At 38.8% G+C, this 19,425-nt stretch overlaps 1 protein-coding gene across 9 annotated transcripts in view; it reads left to right on the forward strand.

Moving 5' to 3' along the window:
- The first annotated feature begins 344 nt into the window (after positions 1 to 344).
- The window catches only part of TCF12 (transcription factor 12), a 374,537-nt gene continuing 355,456 nt past the window's right edge, over positions 345 to 19,425 (forward strand). For 4 of the 9 annotated variants that reach the window (XM_024232310.3, XM_054531553.2, XM_024232305.3 and 1 more), the window contains exons 1-3: positions 445 to 582; positions 1,573 to 1,669; positions 2,701 to 2,773. In XM_024232310.3, the coding sequence (XP_024088078.2) occupies positions 1,595 to 1,669; positions 2,701 to 2,773 (148 nt within the window). In that variant the 5' untranslated portion in view covers positions 445 to 582; positions 1,573 to 1,594. Of the gene's footprint in view, positions 583 to 762; positions 910 to 1,572; positions 1,670 to 2,700; positions 2,774 to 19,425 lie in introns of those variants that run through there. The other 5 variants (XM_054531552.2, XM_063716673.1, XM_063716671.1 and 2 more) reach the window with 4 other exon arrangements.

A 19,425-nucleotide genomic window follows, 5' to 3' on the forward strand; every position in this document is an offset into this window, starting at 1 on the left:
ACCAGCAAGACCAACGCGAGGAGGCGCCACGGTGCCTGCCGCCCCGCTCCCAGGAGGCCCGGACGAGGGTTCCTCGGCGAGCGGTCGGGGCCTGCTTCTCGAGGTGCCTGCGAGCGCCTCATGCCCCTCCCCACCGGCCCCAACTCCGTGCCGCCTCACCCGACCGCGGGCTTTGTCCACCCGCCGCGGTGCGGCTCCTCCCAGTCCCCTCCGGCTCCTCCCCGCCCCCTCTGCCGGCCCCACTTCCTAGGCGGCGGAGCGGGCCGGGGAGGGAAGGGTTAACTCGCGGCTCTTCCCGGCGCGGAGGGATCCGGAGGCGAGCCGAGCGCGGTGGTGAGGCTGCCTCAGCGAAAAAAAATGTCCGCCTAAGGAGACCCACAAGTTCTATTCGGGGGGACCGACAGCCCGCCCCGGGAGGAAGGGGCGGCCAGGCCCGAAAGCCGCCTCCCCCTCCCAGACCCGAGAGCTCGTGCGGGGCAAAGTGAACCGAGCCGCTGGGCGGTGCAAGGTGAAGCCCAAGCCCGTTCTCCCGGCCAAAGTGAACTTTAATCGGGGTGGTTGGATGCGGAGACGGGGCGGCAGGTAATTGCGGGCTAGCGAGCGGGAGGAGGGCGGCGCGGCGCGGCGGGGCTGGGGGCTGCGGGGCGCCGCCGCGTCCCTGTTGGAGCGGGGGCGCCCCCGTCCCCCGCCTCAACTCCGCGCCCCTTTGTACAGTGCCAAACCCGGGGTCCCCTCCAAGTTGGGGAGCGGAGTGGGGGCGGAGGCTCGAGTCGCGGGCGCTCAGGCCCGCTGGCGGCGCGCTCGGCCTGTGCGCCCCGTTCGGCGCTCGACTCGGGCCGGCGCCCAGGCTCCGGGGCGCGCGGGAGATCGGGCGGCTTCGGCCGCGGAGCCAGGCTCATTGTTCGGCAGGTCCGGGGCAGGGCAGCAAAAGTGGGAGGAGGCCGAGCCTGGGGAGGAGGACGCCGGACCAGAGGGAGAGTAGTTGTCGGCGTTTCTGTTTTCTGTTTAAAAACGCCCCTTGGATGAGCTGGGGGTGCTTTCCGACCCCCTGGGCCCGCCGGGGACGTCCGGGCGGCGGCGGCCGCAGACGCGGGCCTGCGAGCGGCGCGTTCCCTGCAACTTGTCAGTTCTATTGTTGCCGAGCGAGTGAGTCACTTCGCATCTCCGCTCGCCGCCGCTCCGCTCTCTGGACGCCGAATTGCCCCTCACCCCGCTCCTCGAGACCCCAGCCGCGGCCGGGCCCGGCGCGCGGAGCACCCGGCGGCGGCGCGGAGCAGGGGGCGCCGAGGAGGGGGCAGAGACTGGCTCGGAAACTTAGGGGAGAGGCGGCGAGTTGCGGGAGCCGCCGCGTCGGTCTCGGGCCGCGCCGAGGAAAGCTTGGATTCCGGGACCCGGCGCGGGCACTGAGCCCTCCCGCCTCCTGCTCGCGCCGCGGTGGGAGCGAGTCGGGGTCCTGGAAGTCATCCCGGCGCCCCTAGCGCTCTTCCGTAATCTTCCCCAGTACCTCTGTCTGTCCCCTCACACACTTTGGGCCTCGGTGGTCTCTCGTTGAGCCCGTTTCCTCTGCCCTAGGACCTGCTAGAAGTGGCCGAAGATGAATCCCCAGCAACAACGCATGGCCGCTATAGGGACCGACAAGGAGCTGAGCGACCTGCTGGACTTCAGTGCGGTATGAGAGCTTTCCACGGCATCTTGGGGTTCTGCTGAGGTTTTTGTTTGTTTGTTTTTTTAAAATAAAGGGTGGGGGAAGCAACGTGGAGACTAGGCAGCGTGAACTCCATCTGCTTTCTGCTTGAGCAGTAGTTCGCAGGGCTGGAGTCCAGCTCCCCCAAGTTGGACACCTGAACTTTGATGTAATGTCTAGACTTGCACATTTAAAACTTTAATACCAGAGGTGTCATTTGATTTAACCAGTTAAAAGGAGAACAATGTAATTATGACCTTTGGTTGAGTCACCCTCCCACCCCGATGATTATTGGGGATCTTGGACTTTATATGAAAAAGTGTGGTTTTTTTTCTTCAGCACTCCTCACCATTTTACTCTCCAGTATCAGATGTAGTTTATGGTACCTGAAAGATGTCAGCGACAAGAAAAGTAGTCCACAGCTAGAATTACCAGCCTTCTGAAGCAGAGTACTTTTATACATACACACACACACGTGTGTGTGTGTGTGTGTGTGTGTGTATTATGTTCTTAACATGGGAAATGACTTAAAAACATCAACTGAAACCTAAGGGCCCACTGCTTTTATTTTTAATGGGTTTAATTCCTTTATTAACTGCTGTTAGGAGGCAGCACCTATACCTGCTTTATACAATTCAGTTATAATCCTTACTGTATGTAGTAATTTAATTGGCCATAATTCTGACTGTATGTGTATATTAAGATGTAAATGTAATGAAATTCACTTAGTTCCGCAGTAAAGATCATGGGTAATACTATACTGTTTAAACTTAATAATCTTGGACTCTTCCATGTAAATGATCGGGTTTTCAGAACAAAATGTAACCATTATTTCCAATTAATTAGGAAATAGTATCATTCAGTGTATTTGCCTCTCTGGATCTGAATGTATCTCCAATTGTATTTTAACTTCCCTCTCAAATTTAATAACTGATGGATGACTTTTGGTGGACTTTTGTTTGCAAGGAATCTAGGAGAATTTCAGGACTAACAGATATATTTGGGTTATTTTGCAGATGTTTTCCCCACCTGTTAATAGTGGGAAAACTAGACCAACTACACTGGGAAGCAGTCAATTCAGTGGATCAGGTAAGATGATGTCTTAAACTAAAGACTCATATTTTGGTGGTGTGATACATTTTAGTAGAAAAATAGAAAGCATAACATTTAAATATTATTGAATATATGTATATAAAAGGTGGAATTGAGTCAAGTGATAATTAGTAAGATTTATTTTAAAAGATGACAGTTCCCTCAGAAATCTGTAGGAAATCAGTTTCGTTTACAATTATTTAAAATGTTGGGTAAATTTTCAAAATGAATAGAAACTTAGATTTATTTTTAAATGATACATATTAGATGACTGAATTCTATCCTATATCCAGATTACATTATGATAATGTTTGGAGTAAGTTAAAGTAGATCTACACACTAATGATCTTGTCTTTAAATTTACTTTCAATACATTTATGACTACTGTGCTCCATTTTAAAACATTTATCCCATTTTTCTTAAGTATGCATTTTTTCTTTTTTTAACTTTTAAAAACTCATAATTTTAAAATATTTTAGAAGGAAGGTTCATTCCAGTGTGCAAAAGCTTAACTTTTTATTTAATTTAAATTTATTTCTTTGTGCTCAGAGATGAAAAAAATACCTAAAGCCATGACAGCATCATCTTAAGAAAACCAACTGTCAAATCTCTAGGCTGAAACTCAGTAATTCCTCTTTGATGGGTGCTTTTTATTTCCCCTGGTAAAATGATAGTTGATTTCTTAAAATACTGTGAGAATACAACATCAGAAAATAAGGTTAATTTCATAACCACCTAAACACTTTATTCCACTTTACATTCTAAAAAGTTTGTTTTTAAAAATTGTATACTAATTTATTAAAATTCATTTTTAATTATGAAATTAGAGCTTGTGGGGAAAGTATAGCGTGTCCTTAATCATCTTAAGTAAGTGAAATGAAGGCATTTTTTGGATTTTAAGTAGGTTAAAGACTAGTATTATTCCTGATCAAAAGGACATCATGAAACGATAGGCAAGTCCCAACTCTTCTCTCACCTCCTTCCTTTTATTGGTAATCATTTGAAAATTGTTACTTTTTGGGGAGGGGGGAGAAAATTTAATAATTTCAAAGTTGTAGGAGATGGCTGTATTTCTTTACTGGTGTTGATACATCTCATTTTTGCAACTAATAATTCATTTTCAGGAACCTTCAAATTTACTTTCACTAATACATAGTAAATGATGCTTAGTATTTTTTAAGAATGAGTCTTGATATTACTGTTGCCTACTGTTCCAGCTTAAATTGTGGTAAATATATATAACTGGACACTCACTGATACAATAACATGAACTCCAGGAACTTGCTATTAGAAGTACATTCTATTTTTAGAATGAAGGCAATTACATTTATTTCACTTTTTAAACTTAAGAAGGATTTATGTAGTCTGTGAAATTAAAAAGTGTATATGTGAACTGGGATATGGATTGTAAGCGTGGCATTGTAGCAATTTTTGGACTTCATTCAGTACGTTGCATTACACAAAGAAAAAATTATTTTTCTACATTGCGAATGGTCACCATATTTGATTATTTGGAGTAGGAACTTTTAGTTTTAAAAGTTAGATTTGTTATCCATTGAAAGGTTTGAACTTATACACCTGTATTCAGTGGACTTAGCAATATTTATCTGTGTGTTTTGTCTTAAATGCTACAAAAAGTTGTAATAAAAAAGCTGTGACTTTTAATTAGTGAATGGATTTGAATTTGGGGAAGAGAAAATGGCATGTGATTTTTTTTCAAATCAAGATGTACCGGTAGATATAATTTTTCTGTGGCCATTTCTTAAAGGGAATGTCTAAAAGAAATTGGTATAGTAACATTATTTTACTTATATATTTTATATTTATGTACCTTATTGACATTTGAATAATCTTCTGCCCTGATTTCAAAGGGTATTATGTAATACACTCTAATGCCTATGTATTTGCAGCTATTAAGGAGCTAAAGATCTGACTTTCCTTTTGAAGAGCTGCCATAGTAAAGATTAGGGTATTTTGTTTTCTGTTTTGTCTTTGGAGTAACATTTATAAAAACCTCATGCCGTTTGACTTATGAAAACTAGAGTTTATAGTCGGGTATTGTAATTTCCTTTCTTGTTTGTCCTTTTTGAGGAAGACTCAATTTCACAGTGGGCTGTTTTTGAGAAACGATATATAATACTTCAGAAACTTTTTTAGCTGAAAGAATATATACTATAGTATGTGATGTTATCTTTAATCTTATTCCTGAAGCAAAACAAATAACTCATGATAGGTGAGTTATTTGAGTGTCAGAAGTCACTGTGGAAAAGATAAAGGTGTGTTTACGACTACTAATTTGTCTTGAGGATCTGTTATGTTATTCCTTCATCAGGGTGTTAAAATTTTCTTCACATTATGGTGGGAGTGAATTTGTTCACTTGGTATGATAGGCTCTGTGAAGTGTTCCTAAAGTGACCTTGAGAGAAGCTTTTCTTTCTGTAGGAGTGAAAGGTCAGGCACTTTAATTAGGGCAGTGTATAGAAAGAAAGGGCAGTGTATAGAAGGAAAGTTTGTTAAAAGGATTGACAAAATGGAAATGGTTCAGATGTTTAAATCCATGTCCTCAACTTCGGGGTTTGAGTGTATATGTCTAGATTGTGATTTTGGGTTAGTTTTTAGTAGATTGTTTGTATGATACCTGAAAATTTCCTTTGTTTTTGAATCCAAGTAGTAAGGGATGTTGTCATTTTGTAAGCCATCTGTAGATATTGAGCATCCCTCTGGTATTTCTATCTAGAATGTCATTTTAACTATTATGTAAAGCTTCACTTTTTCTTATCGAATTCAGACTTTTGTAACAGTATAGTTTCTTTTTGCCCAAAATTTTCAGAGATAATTATAGGAAGTATTTTCTGACTCTTAATTGTTAAAAAGGAATACAGTTTTTCATTTTTCAGTTACTGATCTTTTTTGGTGGGGCAGGGGGTTATTTTTAGATGTACTTATAGGCTTTTTGAAAATATTGACATAGGGCCAGAAAAATGAATTCTCATTAAATTACTCTTCAGTATTTCTATTTTTAGATAGTTGTAGATTCATATGCAGTTGTAAGAAACTATACAGAGATTCTATATACCCTTTACCCAGTTTCCTGCAATAGTAGCACCTAGAAAAATTAGTACAGTATCACAACTAGGTTATTGATAGTGATACAGTCAAGATACAAAAACTGTTCTGTCACCACAGGGATTCTTGGTGTTGGCCTTTTGTAACTGCATCCACTTTTCAAGTAATTTTAAAAAATGGTAAGATTACTAAATGCCTTCTTACCCTGTTAAACGTGGAGTAAGCTTTTCACATTGCCATAGCATTACTTGAACATATCAAGAACAAAATCAAGAGAAAACCAAAATTGTACCACTGTAGGTTTTTACTGAACTGTAATAGAAGTAGGAATGGTGATTTTAGAGAGGAAACCAGGTTTGACCTTTCACTTAAGGTATTTTAAGGTTATGAGTAGGGTGTGGTTCATATTATGTACATATTAGTGTTGAAATTTATAATAGCTATAATTTGTAGTAAATACATACTTGTTAATATTGAGCCATATTAGACATTTGCTTCAGGTAAGCTGTAGTGATTAATGAGAGTAACCACAGAGTCAGCAGGTGTGTGGGGAAAAATATATTTTAGGACAAATATGGTCTGCTATTAAGTTGCTCATTTAAGGTAAAAGGTAGCAAGTGAGTCTTTTAGAGAAAACCTGTGTATGAAAACTCAAACTTGGAAAACATAAAAATTAGAGAGAAGATTACAACCATGAGTATTGTATACTTTTCAGGATAATTCTGAACAATTGAAAAACAAGGTTGGGTGTGGTGGCTCATGCCTGTAATCCCAGCACTTTGGGAGGCCGAGGTGGGTGGGTCACATGAGGTCAGGAGATTGAGACCAGCCTGGCCAACATGGTGAAACCCTGTTTCTACTAATAATACGAAAACTTGCTGGGCGTGGTGGTGGGCACCTGTAATCCCAGCTACTCAGGAGGCTGGGGTGGGATAATAGCTTGAACCCGGGAGGCAGAGGTTGCAGTGACCTGAGATGGCGCCACTGCACTCCAGTCTTGGCAACAGAGACTCTGTCTCCAAAAACAAAAAAACCCACAAATGGTGTTCCCCCCCATCCCATAGTCGTTGCTTATAATGGATTTGAAAAACAATTTGATTAGATCACAACATTTTAGGGGCTTGTTTATTATATATAGTGAGGCATACCTACAATTACTGTGTTTTCATTAGCCATTTAAACACAAATTCAAGTTTCTGTCTTCAAGGTATCCTTTGCTATATCTTTGAGTTTTTAAACAAGCCTTTTGAAATGGGAAGATAAAGATGAAGATATCCAGCCTTGACTATAAACGACTTTCAAATTTTATACTTAATTGGGCAATAAATAATGCTCTCTTATTAAAGCCATATAGTCTTTTCTGCTCTTAAACAATTGGTAGTCTTTCCTGGAATGTCACTGCCTGCCTAGTGTTGTCAAAGACTTGGGTAATCTTGCTGAAAGAAAGTAAAAGTAACACTAGTAGAAAGGCTCTCCTGAAAAAGAAAAAAAAGTGCTATTTGTGGACAATGTGTGGAATGCCTTTTTAAAAGATCATTTAATAAGACTGCTTTTGGGTATCACTTGAAAGTATGTTTATGGATGGGAATGTTGAAATTGCTAATCTAAATTGTTTGTGTTTAGGGAAGATAATGAGAAGACAAAACATTTAAATATATTCAAAAGACTAATGAATGACAGTCTGCTTTGTTAAATAGTTGTGCCATAAGTATCTCATTTTTATCAGTTAACTATTTAGTATCTACCTATGCATTCTTCTAGCAGTTTTTGGGAAGACTGGAAATGGAGAAGGTCATTGCTCAGAAAAAGTGGAGACATTTCGCTGGGCGTGGTGGCTCACGCCTGTAATCAGAGCGTTTTGGGACGCTGAGGCGGGCAGATCACTTGAGGCCAGGAGTTGGAGACCAGCCTGGCCAACGTAGCAAAACCCTGTCTCTACCAAAAATACACAGAATTAGCCAGGTGTTGTGGCGCATCCCTGTAGTCCCAGCTACTGGGGAGGCTGAGGCAGGAGAATAGCTTGAACCCAGGAGGCAGAGGTTGCAGTGAGCCGAGATTGTGCCACGGCACTGCAGCCTGGGTAACAGAGGGAGACTCTCTCAAAAAAAAAAATTGGAGAAATTTATTATTTAGATGGGAAGTAAAATACTGAGGTAAACTTCTCTAACACAGAAAATGTCAACAAACACACATTATTGTAGTTTAAATTGAGTCCATAAGAAAGAGGCTGTGCCGAAGAGTCAGGGAATGGCTTAAGGAAAACTCAAAAATGTTGAGTTTAGAGTTGACTTGTGATGGAGATATGGACAATGAATTAGGGAAGAGAAGAACTGGTCTTCCAGCTGAGGAATAGCATGAGGAGAGACCTGGAAATGGGAATTTAGCTTGATCCAAGGGCCTGTACAGTTCAGAGAGAGAGAAGCTGGTTTTTATTCATCACCACTCCTTAATTCCTGGGGGAGCTCATATTTACATATTACTATCTGGAGCTGGACTACAGGTGTTCAGATCCAGAAATTACCAGTGAATAGCTGGGTGATCTTGGGTATGTTACTTTACTTGTCTGCTTCTGTTTCTTAATCTATAAAACAGGACTAATAATAGTCGTTATCCTTATAAGGTTGTTAGGAGTGTTCAATGAGTTAATACATGTAAAGTTCCAAGAATAGTGCCTAGCACATAGTTAGCTGTGGTGGAGTAAATTGTTAGTGGTGAGACACTAAAATAAGGAAGGCATTTATTTACTTTGGAGGCCTTTATGCTAATCTAGCATGAGCTGGTGAAGGGTTAGATTTGGTATTAGTGTAGGGAATAGGAAGGAAAAATACCAGAAGTAAAGGATTGTCAGAATTTGAAGGATTGGCTTTCTGTAGGTAAGACTCAAGATTGCAGTTCTGACATAATTGGAGGATAGTAGTGCTGGAGGTAATAAAGATGCTGAATTGTTTTTTGCATTTTATATTTCACATGACCTGGGACTCTTCTGGCTAATTTGGAGATTTATGAGGGAAGCACGCTCGGTAAAGATGTTGGTTAAAAAGACCATCTTTTTTCTGCATATAAAGTTAATACATAGTCATAATTGAAAAGAAAATTGGAGAACAGAAAAAGCAAAAGGGGAAAAATTACCTTTATTTCACTATCCAGAGAAAATTGTTTATTTCCTTTTTGTCTTTTTTTCTTATAGTTCTGTTTGCAAAGCTAGTTCATTTATGTCCTATTTTTTGTTTCACTTAATCTTCTACCATTAACATTTTCTCCTGTTATTAACTTGGCTTAAAATAGTTGCATGCTCTTAAATGGAATGAATATAGCATAACTTAACAAATCCATTCTTTTATTACTTGACCTTTATGGATTTTTGTTAATTTGCTTTTTGATATGATAAATAATGTAGCCCTGACCACCTTTTTGTGTATGTATATGTTTTTGCCCACATTTTGATATCTTTTGATTAGGAGATGCAAATTTTGTTTTTTGTACCTACAAGTTAATAATTAAAACTAATGAATTCCCTTAGGGAAATGAACACAGAGGGAGATAAATTATCAGGCCAGGGATTGATGTTAATGGTGGAGTTACATGTATAAAATTAGTGACTTTGGTTGATTATTTAATGTAACAATACAAAATTTTATTAGTATGTGAATGGAATGCATTATGACATTTGGAGCACATTTGTGCTTGTATACAAATGTGTTGTGTGGTGACTGGAGGGAATTCCTGTCATTCTTTGACCTGTGCTTATTGAAATGGAGTGGAGTCTAATTGGAGTCTTGTCAGTGAGAGAGCCCTTGAATTCCTGACTTTTTGTGAGAGAGGCAGTATAGTGTAGTGGAAAGAATTGGGCTCAGGAGCCAGACAACTGGATTGGAATCGATGACTTGCAGCTTACTAGCTGGATGGCCTTAGGCAAGATATTTAAATAATCAGAGCTATACTTTTTTCATTTGTGAAAAGTGGGTAATAATGCCCACCTACAGAATCCTTGTGAAGATTAAATAAGGTTATCTATGTATTTTCTCCTATAAAGCTGCTTCAAAAATGGTAGCTGCTATTATTGTGGTACCTTCTAATTAGCATTCTCGGTAATACTAATGATTATATTAGAAATCATTATAAAGCCAGTATTATAGCTAGTGTTTATTGAATTCCTATTATATACTAGGCATTGTGATAAGCAATTTATGGGCATTATCTCATTTTACTTTGGGTAAAATGAAATGTTTTGTCTGTGGTGTTGGAAGTGAGGAAATACCCCTACAAGAGCAACAAATCAAAGTTGCTTTTAGTGCCGTAAAATTGTGTATATGAATTCTGAGAAGTAATCAGGCATACAAGTAGTTTTGAAGTCATGAAGTACCCAAGAACCTTAACTTTTCTTTTTTAGTTGATTTCTTCTTAATGTTATTATTTTGTAGACTATACTTCGTAGAGTGCAGAATAATGAAGAGAATATGTACACCTTTTGAAAATCCTTTTCCATGCTTAGGCATCACCGCCACTTGAATGTAGTATTTTGTCCATATTCTTTCTCCAGCTACTTGAAATTCTTTCTGGAGTGAGGCATAGTCTAAATAATTAAGTAAAATAAAAATTACTTGACTTGAAAGGATAGAACGCCTGGAAACAGGTTGGAGAGAATGTTAAGAGTCTCTAGGGTAGAGCGTCTTCACTTTTTTTCTTAATGGCAAAGAAGAAGGAACATAAACTCCCTTGGTAGCCTGAAGCAGCACATCGCAAGTGAGTGGAAGAAATTGTAGCTTAAAAATTCATGTACATTTTATTTTCTACTTGCTACCACAGACATATCTGTAGTAATTTAAATATGTTTTCATTAATCATTGCGTAAAACTGAAGTTCTAAAGTTGCATCATTTTTGGGTTATGGCATTACCTTCCTCCTGTTTTGGTTTCTCATTAACGATTGGCCAGCATTCCATTCCACCCTGAGAAGCCCAACTCTAGAGCATATCTTTAGCTGTATTTTTTCATGCACTTTTTCTTGTTCCTATAGAAGCCTGAAAAAAGGGATCATTACATCAAGGAGAAAAATGGTTTTGGTAGAAAGAAAACTGTTATTTTCATAAACTGAAGCACAGATAGTTTTGTTAATAACATGACTGTTATTTGAAACTTTTTTCTGTTTCCAGCAGATCATCCTGTAATTTTTAAAGATACCCTTGACTTGAAAAGAAAATGTAATTTTTATAGAGAAAGCTTTGGTTTTTTTTTGTTCCATGTTTAAAATGTGCTCTCATGTGTTCCGGGTTAAAAATGTGCTCTCATAAAGACCATGGTGAGTCATCCAAGCTACTGTAAGCTGCTTGGGGACTTAAAGATCACATTTAAAGATCACACAGAAAAGAAAACGGATTAGAGATTGGTTACTAATTTTTATTGCATTGGGTGGTGACTCAGGGATGAAACCTTCAAAATAATATAATAAAACAATTTGAGATAAGGTACAGGACAGAAAATACTACCTTTTTTTCCCTTAAAAAAACACTACTACCATAACTTACTGTATTTTGGTTATTAAAATTGGGAAAATTTGGCCTAAGATGTCATTTTGTCAGCTCTGTGGTGTTAGGAAGGTGCCTGAATTTGAACTGAGGGAGTTTCTCTAAATTTGTGGTAATCTATGGAAGATCATTCTAGTTGCCAAATGGAAGAGTCTCTGGAGGCAGCCTCCCTCAGAAGTTGTCAGTGTATTTGCTTCTGTTAGTTTTGCCTGTGAGCTATTTTCAGGCTTTAAAAATGAGCAAGATCGACTCATAATTACTCTTTCATCACTTCATTGGTAGCTGATACAGTGAACACAGGTTGGACTTAATATAATCATGGCTACTCCAGTCAGTGAGCGAATGTGCTGCTGCTGTTGGCAAGAGTTGTGAATGTTGGTTGGGCATGGCAGGTATCCCTGCTGGGAGGGAATTACAGTCATTCAACTTCTTGGTCCCAGAGGCATATGTTGTTGTTTTGAGGTGGTTGGGGATGAATAAGTGGTTGGTTTGTACCTTTGGAGCGGAAAAAATGCTAGGCTCACTTTGAACAGTAGCGTGGTTTGGCCACAGGTCAGTTTAGAAAATCTGAGCTTATATGGGCACTTGTGCCAAGGGTAAGAATCTTTGAGTTCTCCTGCAGGATCCTTTTAGGTTTTTCCTGTTTGGAAACCCCACTATATCTAGCCAACTTTGTCAGGTGGTCCAGGGGCCCATTTACTTATCTGCTTGGTACTGACATACTCGGATTTTAGAAAATGTTTTTTAGTGTTATTCTCAGTTGGGAATAAATAAAGTTAAAGGGAAAAGTGTTTCATGTGGAATCTCTTGATAGGAACATATAACTTGAAATGATTGTAACTTTCCAATTAGGTAGATAATTAGAGCCATTTCAAGACTGTTCTAAGTATCCTTAATATCTTTTATCTAAGCATCAGCTAGTTTTTTTTTTTTAATTCTAGGTGATAGTATATTTTATTATTTGTCAAGATCCCCTTTTCCCAGTTAGAGATCCACAGTCCCTTATCTGCAGTTTTGAAATCCAAAAAGATCTGAACCACAGTTAATTTCAGCATGAAGTATTTTGATGGCTAAATCTGATCTTATCTGAAGGGAGGCCATAGACATTCTCTGTTTTCCTAGTTCCTGTGTGGTTGCCAGGAGCTGATTTGTAGCATGTGACATATATACCTATATACTATGTTTCCTTTCTAAAATCTGAAAAACTGAGTTCTAAAACCCACCTGGCCCCATGGATTTTAGAAAAGGTATTATGGAGATCTGTCTCTCCCTACTCCTCTCCCTTCTTCCTTCACCACCCACCCCAGGGATTGTTTTCAGCTCACAGTAAGAACTTTTTGTTCTCAAAAGTCTAAACTAGAGGCTTCATTATTTTAAATACAGAAAAAAAAAATTGTGGTGGACTTGTTTATATAAAGCAAATTCTTCTTGGAATATAAGCTTTTCAGGCTGAGTTTTATTCTTTGAGTAGTCCGCCCAATACATTGATTTAGGGAATCAAGATCTGTTTTGAGGAGAGAGAAGCTTTCTCATCTTTTGGGCCAAGGAGTGTGCTGATATTTCTCTGGTCAGTTAAAGCATGCAGAGAAATTTTCAGGGTAAAAATCAGGAGTGTAGAATTCTTTTCATTTGGTCCCCATTTTGTATACGTAAGAAGCATTATATGATCTCTGCCACAAGGAAGCCCCAGCCCTGACCATACTCTTGAATTTTGACTGAGAGCAAACAGTTAAGAAAATCCTAATAGTCATCTTCAAGAAGAAAAAGTAGACCCAAGATACTTTGCTGTAGGGAACAGACAAAATCAGTCTTTGGTAAACTTTATTCTTTCCTTTTATATTGGTGAAAAGTTTTCGTAGATTAGTAGCATGATGCTTATTCCTGAAATACACTTATTACAGGCATCTTAATTAAAAACAAGTTATGATTCTGTTGAGTGTAAAATTTTCCTCAGGAGCTTGTTATTGGCTCAGACCCACTACTGTTTAATATAAACTATGAAAGTAGTAATGAAGTGTGTAATAAACTAGTTTGCTGTAGTCTGTTTTGAGAGGTAGACCAGTAGGCCATTGACTTTTCTGGTGGCTTTGCAAGCCTGTTGCTTGTACTGTTGCTAGTGTTATTGTCTTAAGAACCATGATACAATGTTGAATAATTAAATCCACTTAAAGTTTGTAGGGGTTTGAGATGCCGTACTGCAGGAACACAAAACATGCCATAGTGCCAGGGTCTCTCTTGCCTTCATATTTGTATAATCCCTCTTCTCAAGCTTAAGAACAGTGCCTGTAGCGAGCAGACTCTATTCACATTGAGTTTGACTCTGGAGACTTGCGCAATAAGTTATAATAGCAGTAGGACTTTGTCCACTGAATGATTGGGGGAAGGGGAGGAATCTTGTTTTAAAACAAAATCAGTGATGATAAGAGTACTTCATAAATGTTTACTCATATGCTATTTACTTCATAACTCTTGTAGGAAGTTGGTAACTGTTCATTTTACAGAGGAAATAGAGAAATCAGCAGTGAAATACATTTGCCTGTGGTTTCTTATTGCCCCTCAGAAGTAGCAAACTCTAATCAGTTGTAGTTGCACCTGCACTGATACCAATCTACAAGAGCATGGTTTGTCTTGAGGAGGAATTTAGTATCTCTAGAAATCTTTGAAATTTGTTGTAATAAGAAGTCTTATCTGAAGCCAAGGTGACAAGAAGAAAAAAAGAAGTCTTAAATGGGGTACTTTTGATATTCTCCAAAAGTGCTTCAAGATTTATTTAATTATTATTATTATTTTGGGAGACAGAGTGTGGCTCTGTCACCCAGGCTGGAGTGCAGTGGTGCAGTCTCAGCTCTCTGCAACCTTTGCCTTCCGGGTTCAAGCGATTTTTGTGCCTCAGCCTTCCAAGTAGCTGGGATTACAGGCATCTGCCACCACACCTATTTTTGTAATTTTTGGTAGAGACAGGGTTTCACCGTGTTGGCCAGGCTGTTCTTTAATTCTTGGCCTCAGGTGATCTGCCCACCTTGGCCTCCCAAAGTGCTGGGATTATAGGCGTGAGCTACTGTGCCTGGCCGATTTATTTTTATTAGGGAGAAAACAGTATAATTAAAAGCCTCCATAAAATAGTTAATTAAGGACTTTATTTTTAGTATTTCAAGACATTAAATATAAATAGCTACAACCTAGGATAGCTTTATAAAAGTGTAATTCTTTTTTTGTGCGGTCCTATTGTTAAGCTGTCTTTAGGCTTTGTGAGTTGGGAAGAATATGAAATTTGATAGTTGGAAGGTATTGGAATATTCACAGCTACCATTTAGTTGAGGTCAGAGAAAAGAATGGTTGCTTCATAGTATGGAAAATTTTTATTATTTCCCCTTTTTCAAAGATTTAGTGTTTAGTTATAAAAACAAGTTAAAGTGGATGGAAAATATTTATTCCAAAAGTAGTTTAAAAATGTTATCAAACATACAGAAGATATTTTAATAGAACAGAACTTTTAATTCATTAAATGAAAGGTAATAATGCTAATATTGAAAGGGTTATAATTAGTTCATTTTGTATTTTTATTTACTTAGAAGTAGATTGGGCTATTGTTTTGTTAAAGAGCGTCTGTAGGTATTTGAGTGAGTACCTACTAATGCTCTGTTTTTTGTTCTGTGTAGAATGGTTTGTTTAAGGTCGTGGAGAATAAAGATACATTGTGGTATATTTGAAAGAGGAGCAGTTTGGAGATACAAAGTCTTGCTTTAGTGTTGGCTTTATTATTTACTAAATATGTGATCCTAGGGCAGAGTATTTTAACCTCTCTGAGTCTGTTTATCTTATGTCTAAGATGAGGACAATAAAAATACTGCCTGAGGGGGTTGTGATAATGAGCAGATTAAAAGTTTTTATGGAAATTCTAAAATGTGGAGGTTTGTGGTCTGTACAGATATTAGTGATTAGGTGGCATAGCAAGTCTTGAAAGGGATTCCAAGCTTTTCATATACATATGGAGAGAGGGAATCTTCATGTAAAACTTAAACATTTCTGATGGTCAGTTATTGAAGATTAAATCAGGTGACTGAGAGGAACACTAGCCTATGGAACTCCTTATAATTTTTAATATGTAATTTACATATTATTTTATATATAAATATATATTTCATCAGAATGAAATATATATAATATTTGTATATAATTCATCAGAATTCTGAGATTCTGATGAATCATTGGAATCTCTTATAAATCCATCAGAATCTCAGAATTGTTCAGATGAGTCTTTTTGGTTAAATGGGGGAAATTGAAGCACTAAAGTGAAATAAATCCTCAGACATAGTCTTCGTGAGGATTTTGTTAATTGTATTCCAAACCATAGAGCCCCCATATTAGTGCCCGTGAGTCCTTTATTCTCAGCTCAGTTTTTAAAATGCTTGTTGAGGATCTGCTGTGGTGACAAAGTTAGCCCCAGGCTTAAGTATGAATGTGTGGCAGCTGAATAGTTCTTAGGAATAGTCTGCTTTTACTTTGTACTGATAAGCAGTAATCTCAACAAAATTTTAGTGACACTAAAGAGTTAACCTTTTAACGAGTTAAAAGTTCAGATACACTTTTATACTCCTGAGTGAGGAGGAGAGGATGCAAAGAGGAGGTTACGAAACGCTAGAGGAACTCTTGTCTGCTGTATGCTTATGCTTGAAGCAAGAAAGTCTGACTTAGTCATATCCATGAATGACAGGACTTGGAGCTGTCTGCTGATGATGCTACTGCTTCCTGGTTCTTCGTGATTGGGACTCTGTGATGAGGATGCTCCTGCAGCATCCAGTATTGTCCCTTTCCATTTTAAGTGTCTGTCTGGGTATATAAAACACCTGTATTACCTTATATTGGGAAATATTGGGATTTTCCATGACTTTCTAAGTATCTTATGCGATTGTATTGTTTAGAAGTTTTTACATTATTTTGAAGAAGGGATTGATAAATCCAAAGTAAGGAGACTACTGGGTTCCTTTGGAACCCAGTGCCAGTAGAGCCATTGAGGTAGCTTTGATGGAGGCCAGTGTACTTGTGGCCTTCATAGGAGCTATTTGCTGATTGTTCTTCAGAATAAGACATTAACTGGGTTTGGGAGAAAAGGGTCATGGGACGATTTGACAGTTGCGTGACTGGACTCAAGAAAATTCTGGGGCCTCTGTCTCAGCTTCTCTCTTCGTAATAATTCCTAATGCTTTCTTGAAGATCTATCTTAAATTGCAATGATGAGAATAGCTGGTAGGTGAAACAGCAAAACTAAAGACCTTGGAAATGGATAGTGAGGGTTCTTGAATATAACTTCCAAGAATCTTGGGGCCAAGTGAGGCAGCTTATTTTTCTCTGTAGCTAATTGCTTGCTATGTAATCTGTTGCTTTGCTACTGAACATTGCAGTAGTCTCCTTACTTAGTCTTCTTGCTGTCAGTTGCTCTCTTTTTCCAATCTGTCTTAGTCTGCTTGGGTTGCCATAACAAAATACCGTAGATTTGGTGGCTTACACGACAGAAATTTATTTTCTCACAGTTTTGGAGGCTAAAAGCCTGAGATCAGGGTGCCAGCATGGTCACCTTCTGGTGAGGGCTCTCTTTCTGGCTTACAGAGGGATACCTTCTCACTGTGCCCTCAGTGTATGTGTGTGTATGGTGGGAGGGTCTCATATGTGCCCTTTGGTGTCTCTCTCTCTCTTTTTAAAAAAATTTTTTGTTTCCGTAGGTTTTTGGGGAACAGGTGGTATTTGGTTACATGAGTAAGTTCTTTAGTTGTGATTTGTGAGGTTTTGGTGCACCCATCACCCAAGCAGTATACACTGAACACAATATGTAGTCTTTTTTCCCTCACCCCCCTCCCACCCTTTCCCCTGAGTCCCCAAAGTCCAAGGTATCATTCTTATGCCTTTCTATCTCATAGGTTAGCTCCCGCTTATGAGTGAAAACATATGTTGTTTGGTTTTCTATTCCTGAGTTAACTTCTATTAGGACAATAGTCTCCAGTTCCATCCAGGTTGCTGTGAATACCATTAATTTGTTTCTTCTTATGGTGCACGGTATTTTTTATATATATATACACCACAATTTCTTTATCCACTAGTTGATAGATGAGCATTTGAGCTGGTTCCATATTTTTGCAATTGTGAATTGCTATAAACATGTGTGCAAGTATTTTGTTCATATAATGACTTCTTTTCCTATGGGTAGATACCCAATAATGGGATTGCTGGATCAAATGGTAGTTCTACTTTTAGTTCTTTAAGGAATCACCACACTGTTTTTTGTAGTGGTTGTACTAGTTTACATTCCCACCAGCAATGTAGAAGTGTTCCCTTTTTACCGCATCTATTATTTTTTTATTTTTTTATTATGGCCATTCTCGTGAGAGTAAGGTTGTATTGCATTGTGGTTTGGATTTGCATTTCCCTGATCATTAGTGATGTTGAGCATTTTTTCATATGTTTGTTGGCCATTTGTATGTCTTCTTTTGAGGATTGTCGATTCATGTCCTTAGCCTACTTTTTGATGGAGTTGTTTGTTTTTTCTTGCTAATTTGTTTGAGTTCCTTGTAGATTCTGGATATTAGTCCTTTGTCGGATGTATAGGTTGGGAAGATGTTCTTGCACTCTGTGTGTTGTCTGTTTACTCTGCTAACTGTTCTTTTGCTGTGCAGAAGCTCTTCAGTTTAACTAAGACCTACCTTTTTATCTTTGTTTTTGTCACATTGCTTTTGGGTTCTTGGTCGTGAAGTCTTTGCCTAAGCCTGTGTCTAGACAGGTTTTTCTGATGTTATCTTCTAGAATTTTTAAAGTTTCAGGTCTTAGATTTAAGTCCTTGATCCATCTTGAGTTGATTTTTGTATAAGGTATGAGATGAGGATCCAATTTCATTCTCTTACATGTGGTTTTCCAATTATCCCAGCACCATTTGTTGAATAGGGTGCCCTTTCCCCACTTTAGTTTTTGTTTGCTTTGTTGAAGATCGGCTTTAAGTATTTGGGTTTATTTCTGGATTCTCTATTCTGTTCCATTGGTCTGTGTGCTTATTTTTATACTAGTACCATACCATTTTGGTGACTATGGCCTTACAGTCTAGTTTGAAGTCAGGTAATGTGATGCCAGATTTGATCTTTTTGCTCAGTCTTGTTTTGGCTGTGCTGGCTCTTCTGGTTCCATATGAATTTTAGGATTTTTTTTTTTTCTAGTTCTGTGAAGAATGATGGTGGTATTTTGATGGGAATTGCATTGAATTTGTGGATTGCTTTTGGCAGTATGGTCATTTTCACAATATTGATTCTGCCATGATTCATCCATGAGCATGGGATGTGTTCCGTTTGTGTCATCTGTGATTTATTTCAGCACTGTTTGGTAGTTTTCCTTGTAGACGTCCTTTACCTCCTTGGTTAGGTATATTCCTAAGTATTAAATTTTTTTGGCTGCTATTTTAAAACGGGTTGAGTTCTTGATTTGATTATCAGTTTGGTCGCTGTTGGTGTATAGTAGAGCTACTGATTTGTATACATTAATTTATATATGTTAATTTTGCTGAATTCATGTATCAGTTCTAGGACTTTTTTTTTTTTTTTTGAGACAGAGTCTCGTTCTGTCTCCTAGGCTGGAGTGTAGTGGCATGATCTTGGCTCACTGCAATCTTCTAGGAGCTTTTTGGAGGAGTCTTCAGGGTTTTCTAAGTGTACGATCATATCATCAGCAAACAGCAACAGTTTGACTTCTTTACTGATTTGGGTGCCCTTTTTCTTTCTTTCTCTTGTCGGGTTCTCTGGCTAGGACTATATTGAATAGAAGTGGTGAGAGTGGGCATCCTTGTCTTGTTCCAATTCTCGGAGGGAATGCTTTCAACTTTTCCCTGTTCAGTATTATGTTGGCTGTGGGTTTGTCATAGGTGGCTTTTATTACATTGAGGTGTGTCCCTTATATGCCAGTTTTGCTGAGGATTTTAATCATAAAAGGATGCTGTATTTTGTCAGATGCTTTTCCCACATCTGCATCTATCAAGATGATAGATGACTTTTGTTTTTAGGTCTGTTTGTGTGGTGTATCACAT

The sequence above is a fragment of the Pongo abelii genome, chromosome 16 (genome assembly GCF_028885655.2).
Source record: "Pongo abelii isolate AG06213 chromosome 16, NHGRI_mPonAbe1-v2.0_pri, whole genome shotgun sequence".
NCBI classification, from domain to species: Eukaryota; Metazoa; Chordata; class Mammalia; order Primates; family Hominidae; genus Pongo; species Pongo abelii.